This window comes from Netta rufina, assembly GCF_964035555.1.
Source record: "Netta rufina genome assembly, chromosome: 32".
Taxonomy (NCBI): domain Eukaryota; kingdom Metazoa; phylum Chordata; class Aves; order Anseriformes; family Anatidae; genus Netta; species Netta rufina.
In genome coordinates this window covers 403,403-411,349 of record NC_140156.1, presented here as the reverse complement: position 1 = coordinate 411,349, position 7,947 = coordinate 403,403, and the positions used below count along the sequence as shown (strand labels likewise).

Sequence of the window (7,947 nt, the reverse complement as noted above, 5' to 3'; positions counted from 1 at the left end):
AAGCATGTCTCTGCTGTGGATAGCAAGCAGAAATCCATTTTCTCCCATTTTTTCTCATGAAAGAATCCATTTCTTTCACCACGATGCCCTCCTGCGTGAGGCAGGAGAGAGTTACGAGAAGCCAATGGGTGCCGATGTGAACAGCCACAAAAACTAAAATGGGCAAGAAAGAGAGAGCAGAGACTGGGAGCCTGAATTATTACCAAAGGGAAACCCTTTGGTCTCCTACCCAGGACCCAAGTCTGGGGTTTGGTTCTTTGTATTTATGAAGGACAGCCAGAATTCCTAGAAAGGTCAGGTTTCCCCAAGAGCATGCCAGCTGAAGGGACAAGGTCCTTCAGACCCAACCTTCCCACGTCTGTTTGAACACTATCTGGCAGACAGCTCCAGAAGGAAACGCCGACTTCTTTTCGCATCTCGATCTCCAGGGTTGTGAGCCTAAAAACGCAACCTGCGAACCTGGCTGGCTGCTGTTTCTGTATGTGGTGTTTTACTTCTGCGCCTCCACAGGCTTGCCGGTCTGATTGCAAAGGTGTGTATCCTCTCCAATAAGAAAAAAAAAAAAAAAAAAAAAGGAAAAAAAAAAAAAAAGGCTAATTATTGTTGTCTGTGGTTGTGGAGGAAGATACCCAGGAACTATATAATCCTGGCTTTGGGGAATGAAAGGAGACGCAGTCCTGATGCATTTTGCTTCTTGTCAGGAATTTTTCACCTTCTCAAGACTACTTATAGAGAACATAAAGGACATAAAGGTGCTGTGTAACAGAACCGCAGCCCTATAAAGCTCACTCCAGCATTGCTTCACCTTTAATAAAGCTGTGTGAATGTGACACGTCCCGTTGTGTTTGCAGTGCCAGATTCTGTAGCCGGACTCTCCTTTGCTCTCACCCTCAGCCTGTGTACATAGTTTACAGACACTCTGGCATTTCTTTTCAGGAGGGAAGGGGGAGCCTTTTGCAGAAACAGACGTTTCTGACATACGTTTGCCCACAAAGACAAGTTCTAGACCCAGCTACTGCAGTTGGTTGGCTTCCACCTTTGTTGTGTGGTCACCCACCCGTAAGAAATGACACTGAAAAACTCCTGAAGCTGTACGGTTCTTTTTGCACAAAGACGGTCTCAGTTTAGATTAAGTTTTAAGAGAATGTTACGGTGAACTCTGTGCAAATTGGTGTTTCTCCCGGACGCTGGAGCCAGCTTCACCCACTGAAACGCTCCCTTCTCTTCGTTGTGATCTCGTGCTGTGATGTGCCGATGTTTTTTTTTTTTTTGGTTTGGGTTTTTTTTTTTTTTGCATGTACATTTGAAAATAAAAAGCAAACTGTAAGTGGAAACCCGAAGCTTGCCTCAGCACAGTCAGACAACCTGCACGCACAGGCAGCCCCAGGGAAGGCTGCCCTGGGCTCCTCGGACAGCCCAGCCCTTCCTTCCCTTCCCTTCCCCAGGAGCGAGGAATCCTGGAGAAGCCGAGGAGCTCGTGCTGGCAGCTCTCCACCTCCCCAGGCAGCCAGCTCAACAGCAGGAGTCCCAGGTAGCTGCACGAGGAGCTAGGATCCCAACGAGAATAAATAAATACGGCGAGCTGCTGTGAGGAGCTGTGCTAGATCCAGAGCTGCTGAGAAAAGGAGTCTGATGGTGACGAGAGATCAAGTGCCAAAGCCACTTCAGAGCTATACCCTCTAGAAACGAGCAGCTGTTAGCGTGCAGGCGCTCTCCAGGGCTGGATTCTGCCTGAAAGGAGCAGAGGGAAAGCAGAAAGGTGGGCGCCAGATCCACAGCTGATGCTGTCCATGCCTGGGGAGCTAACGGGCTTGCCAAGCGAGTCCTGATGCCTCTCCTGGCATCAATCTGAAGGACGGGGCTGCTTTTAGCATCACCAGCATGGCCAGGGGTCAGTTTGGTGATTGCAGGGAACCTGCTCTCTCTTGCAGCTCTCACGTCTCCATTCTTGCAGACACAAGGGGCCGGGGGAGGCACGGAGAGGAGCGGCAGCGAGCACCGACCCTGACAAAGGGGAAGAGGCAGAGGCAGCTCTGTGACCATGGCGCAGAAGGGATCTGACCCTTCTGCACCTCGGGGGTAACAGCGTGCATCCCAAAACCCCATGGACGTCAGGGAGCTAAGTCTCACGGCTATCACGGGACCTGGAAATCATTCCAGAAGGCTCTGGCTGCTTGGCAGCAGAGTGAAGAATGGAGCCACAGCATGCTGAAACACCTGGACGCCCTCTCTTTTCCCTCCAGAGAGAATAAAGGTGAATAAAAGCGAATCAAGGTGACCACCGGATGAAAAACGTTCCCCCTCTGCCCACCCAGTTCCCCTCGTGCTTGCGAGGGACTCAAAAATCAACTGGACAACAGCCAAGCAAAGCAAACGTGTGTGGGGATGGAATGTGGCTCTGCACAGCTCCCTGCCCTCGGCTGCTGCCCATTTCAGCCCTGGCCCTGCCAGCAGCACTAAATCTCTCCCGGTGACTGCAAACACCAAAGGAACACGCTGATTTATGGCTCCTTTAAGTAAGAGAAGCAGAGTGTAAAACGAGAATATTTTCTGGATGAAAAATTAAAGAGATGTTTTTGTTAGTTCCTCATTCTAGGATCGTGTGTAATTTACCTTATTGGTTTTCGAGTTCCACTTGAAAGGAAAAGTGACATCAACAGGAGTTAAAGCAACAGGCTGAAAAAAGCCCTGACACACTTAACTTCGTATGCTGAGATCTACACCAGAAAGAAATTGAGCAAAAATAAAGGAAAGAATGAACTCACGATTCTTAGCTTCCTCTTAGCTAAGGACCTCAGAACTCCTTGCATATATTAATTAATGATCCCTCACTGCTCCCCAGCCAGGTAGGTGTTATTTATTTTAAAGGTGAGTAATCAGAGGCACAGAACATGTCATGATTGGCATCCAAGGCCCCACGGAAAGATGGAGGGTAAGTGAAAACAGAGCTGACATCCAGGTTGCTTAAACTACCAGCCAAAATGCACAGCTGCCTGAAAACAAGCGTTGAGAGCAACTAAAAGTGGAGAAAGCACAGGACCAGGAGACCGAGCGAGAACGGAAAAGCCCATGCCAGAAGTAACAGGACTAGAGACACAAGGACTTGGTGAACGATGGAGCACTTGCCCTCAAAAGTCTGACACTGCCTTCCCGGTCCTCAGGCATCTCAGAGCTTGGTCCTCTGGGTTCTTCTCCTCGCTGTTGCAGTGGTTTGGTGTTTATTTCGGCTATTTTGTGTTCGTGAGGATGTGAGAGGTTCAATCTAGAAAAATCCTGGTCTAAATCTTTTTTTTTTTTTTTTCTTTTTCTTTTTTTTCCCCCTAAGCCTCCCACTCTGGGTAAGATGGGCTTATTCACTTATTGATTTCAGCCACTCGGCGTTAATTTAGCTGAGTCTTTGCAGCCTTTGGAGATCAAGCTGAACCTACCAGCTTGATTGACTGCCTGAGGTCTTCTTCCCCTTGCTCGGCTTTATGTCAGTGTCTGTCCTACCTGTAACTGCTTCCTGCGCTCGTTTCCACAGCCCTGGCCTAGCCAAACCCAGTGGTGTGAGGTGCTGTCATCTCCCTGTGGTACAGGAACAAGAAAAAAAACGCTTCCCGAGTCCCCAATTCTTGTTCCAGGTTTTTCAGACCTCTCCCTTGGCAATTTGCACCTTGGGAAAGATAAGGGAGCAACCGATGCTCCTTTTAGGAAGCGTTTGCATGGCTGCATTTCCAATGACAGGACTAGAAAATTGGATTTGGAAGAGCTTTTTCCTACACTTCCAGGGACTTGCCCTCTGCATCTGGCTTTGCCCTATTTCCAGCCTCTATCACACACCCACAGCCCTTCCCTCACGTTTGCCAACGCCAACAACTGCAGTAATTGCTGTTCCATTTTTATTCCAGCAGCCAGCAAGAACAGGTAGCCCCTGCAGTTAGAAAAAGAGCTGCAAAACTCCTGCTCCGTGCTTAGGAGAGGGCCTAGCCTCAGCCTGCTCCAGCACGCAGCTACAGATTCCCTTCAGGCTCAGAAGCAAAACACTCCTCGGCTTCTTCCAGCCATTTTCTGGCACAGCCATTTGCAGGGAAGAAAACTGCTGCTATTCCCTTTGCTTTTCGCAAAGTTTGCCAAATTTGCCAAGGCTACAAATTGATTCAGCCTAGAAACTCTTCCCAGGGTGCTGGTAAACTGGAGAAAGCACCGATTTCAAACCACAGCCCCCACCCCAAGACCTCCCTCCACGGGGAGGTTCTGTCCCAGTTCTCTGTTCCATGACATTTGGGTAGCGAAAGCTGCACGAGGACGTTCTTTATTCAGCGTAAAACTTGCAGCTGCCTCACCAGTTTGTTCTCAGAAAGCCTTTATCTCCTCGATTGCACGCAGAAGCGGGATGGAGCAGCATCTTCCTCTGCCCCCTCTCGCTAGGAATGAATTTACTGAACCCCACAAGCGTTTGGCTGCTCGATGGCAGTGGCAGCTCAGCGGTTAACGCGCCTGAGCAAGTAATAATAGAGCAGCTCAGGCTCCTGAGAAGGAGGAGACATACCCAGGCTTAAGAGGGGGCCCACTGCACCTTAAACATAATGAAAAATGGCTTTTCTGCTGACAGGCTGACATTTCAATACAATGTCAACAACATGTAAAGCACCTTCGCTCCCGTCTAACGGCACCCTTAATAAAGCCATTCACGCCACAGACATTTCTGACTAATAGGGTCCTGCCCAGAACAAATAAATTTCAAAAAGATTTCTCCTCCTTTTCTGGTAGCACTTGCCTCCTCTAAATTCACTTTGAAGCAAAGCTACCGTCACTTTTTTCCTCTCAGCTTTTCCACCAGGAAATAAAACATGCTTTATCTTTACTTTTTTTTTTTTTTTCTTCCTACATTTGTGGCATTTGATAAAAGGAAACAAAGTGGGTTTTGCATACACGTTGTTAGACAACGACCCAGCATCCAGACACACTTTGAATCCCATCACTGCTGAATTGCAGCCACGCCGACGGCCAGTTTCATGATTCAGGCTCTGCTAGAAGCTGGAACAGATCAACTTCAATCTGCTGCCCCTCTCCCCAAAGGAGTTAAACTCTGCCCAACTGGAAAATGCTAAGTGATGTTTGCCAAACACCACAGGCTCAAAGGCAAAAGCTTGGACTTGTGCCTGGCTGAAGCACGGCTAAGGATTAATGTGTCCCAGGAAGGGGGTAAGAACCCCTGGGAACCAGGTCAAAGCCAAGGTTCCTGCTCCATGCCTCACCCTTAGGGGGACAAAAACCTCACGCTGAAAACACAGCAAAGCTGTGCCGTGCTTTCAAAGGCTGCTGGTGCTGTACACGACACTTTCTGCATGTGCTCTGCTGGCTGCACACTTCGGGAAATTGTTGGTTTGCAGTTCCCTGTAACTTTTCTGGAAGCTGCTACTCTGGACAGCAGCAAAGCCCTCGCTGTGAAGCTCAGCAGACGTTGTGTTGTGTAAGCAGGCCGTAGCAGCTCGTTTCTCCTTGTAGCTGGCCTGCGAGTATCCCAAAGGACTTTCTAAACCTCAGAGACCTATTTTTTGCTGTGGAGGGGTTCTCAGTCCCACCTTACACACTGCAGACCCACAGCAGTTTTCAGCCACCAGCATGCTGGAGGAGAGCCACAGCTTGCGGTGCCTCTGCAGAGTGCTCACAGGTCTCACAAGCCATTAATCCATTCCCTGTAAAACCAGCTATTTTTACATCGTTGTATATTTTTCTCCCCACCAGTTACAGCCCAGAAACCACCTTTCCTTCTAGCTGGGCTCTTTGTCCCCCTGTGTGAGAACACCAGTGGTGGCCCCCCCCTTGCACTGAGAGATCATTGTGCCGTCGATAGAGCAGTGGGGTTTGAGGAAAGCTCTCGAGTCCACACTTATTCTGCCGTCTCTGCTGGCAGGAAGACTCCCTCTGCTGTTCTAAAACAGCAGAAGAGCCAGGGCACCCCCAAAACTGGGAGCTGCACAGCAAATTTTCAAGCAGGGACCTTTGTGGTCAAGGCAATGTCACCGTAGGCAGTCCAGCTCTGAGGGCAGCTTCCATCATCAGGGGGAAAAGCCAGAACTGGCCTTTGATCTTCAGGAGTGACTTTTATTGGGACGAAGGAAAATACTGTACTTAATTATCAAAGAAATTGTTGAATACAGACTGCAGAAAAAAAAAAAAAAAGAGGTAAAGGCTGATTTTAGCTTTTGGTTCCTATTCAAGTACATCTGCAGGTTGCTCGCTGATCCTTTGGTGTTCAACACAGCTCTGTAATTTTTTAATTATTTTTTTTACTTACAAAGCTGCTAAGGGCATGGAGCACCAGCAGAGAAAACCCAGTGTTAGCAGCACACAAGTGCCAGCAGATCGGGAATGCTCTGACAGCCGTGTCAGAGTCCAGCTGGTTGTTGAAGACAAGCACCAAGAGAACCACGTCGCAGGGCTGCACTCAGAGGGGAGCAACAACCCAACTGAGCATTGGAATGAGACTCCAGAGTACAGAAAGTTTTCATTCACTCCTGAGGATGAACATTAATTCCGAGGATCCCCTATAAAAAAGAACAAAAAACAAACAGCACAAATAAAAGAATCAGGTATGCAACACCCCAGTCATGAGGCAGAGTAAGTTACCTTTTCAGGTGACAGGAGGATGTCACAGTAACTCTGTTCCTATACACTTAGTAGCAAGTTATTTGCTTTAATGTAGCTCCACAGAAATTTACAGGACCTTTATCACAGTGCTGTGTGCTGCAGCCTGACCCACCCAACAAACCCATTCTGCATATATTACCATGCAAACCTGACGACCCAGTCGATTAATCAAGTTGGAACCAATTAAACCAAGACTTTATGTCACAACAAGACTACTTTCATCCCAGGGTCTTTCACCACAGGGCAGCACCTCAGTCCAACATAAAATGACCATTTGGAGAAACACACTGCTGCACTTGTGGTCACAAATAGAGGAAATACTTCCCCTGATGAACCACACCAATGGGTTTAACCTTGATATAATTTCCTGCTCTGCGTTCAGAGTAGCTGGGGTTGGAAGAGCCCTCATAGATCACCTGGCTCTGACACCACCCACTAGATCAGGTTGCTCAGGGCCTTGAGCACCTCCAGGGATGGGGCGTCCACAGCCTCTTTGGGCAACCTGTTCCAGTGCTTTCTGTTTTTTGGGAGGACTCTAGGTCAGAATTAACAAGGGGTGGGAGAGAAACAAAGGTGCAAGCAGAATTTGGGCTGGCCTATTGTGATGTTGCTGGGCTGGCTGATAGCAGCACGGCCGTTCCAGCTGCTTAAGTGAGAGAAACGGAGCGTGGAGCCCCCGCAGCCCCCACTCACCTCACGCAGCGACCTTCACCTGCTCGGCGCAGCGCAGGAAGGCGGCGACGTGCTCGCTGCACTTGCCCACGGCGGCCTCGTTCTCCTGCAGGCACCTCTCGAAGGCGGCGAAGGGCTCGGCGCAGTCGCTGCGGATCCTCCTGACGATGGGGCTGCGGGGACACCCCGGCACCCTCAGCCCCCGGCCTCCCCATACCCCCCTCAGGGCCTGGCCTGGCCTGGCCTCCCCCCTTACCCCTCTCGCCCCTCACTCACTGCGCGGAGGCGCACCGGGAGATGCCGAGGCGGAGGCTGTGGCAGTCCCGCTGCCACGAAGCCGGGCTGGCGGCCACGCAGCGCCCGTACTGCTCCAGCTCGCTGCGGCAGTACCGCGCCGTCACCTCCAGCGCCGCCTCCCTGCGGGGCGACACCGGAGTGAGCGCGGCGCGGCCCTGCCCGCTGCCCCCCTCCGCCGCCCCTCTACTCACATCCCGCCGCTTCCTCCTCACTGCGCATGCGCCGCCGCCTCTCCCTCCCTTCTGCGCATGTGCCCTCTCCTTGCACGGCCGCCAGGCTGCCAACGCGCATGCGCGCCGTTCGCTGCTCCCCCCTCCTGCTGTGCGCCCCCTCCCCTCCGTA

The 7,947-nt window shown here is 50.6% G+C and overlaps 1 protein-coding gene across 1 annotated transcript; it reads right to left on the bottom strand.

Moving 5' to 3' along the window:
• Window positions 1-5,739: 5,739 nt before the first annotated feature.
• CHCHD5 (coiled-coil-helix-coiled-coil-helix domain containing 5) lies at window positions 5,740-7,841 on the bottom strand. Its single transcript, XM_084304000.1, has 4 exons — window positions 7,797-7,841; window positions 7,585-7,725; window positions 7,330-7,481; window positions 5,740-6,533 (listed from the first exon to the last, which is right to left on the bottom strand). Coding segments are annotated over exons 1-3 (294 nt in total). The 5' UTR covers window positions 7,799-7,841; the 3' UTR covers window positions 5,740-6,533; window position 7,330.
• Window positions 7,842-7,947: the final 106 nt, after the last annotated feature.

What these genes read in the sequence shown, in the direction of transcription:
- CHCHD5 (XM_084304000.1), bottom strand. An exon ending in TCCCGGTGCGCCTCCGCGCA is followed by an intron (nt 7,482 to 7,584) that starts GTGAGTGAGGGG and finishes GTGTCCCCGCAG; the next exon opens with CCCCATCGTCAGGAGGATCC.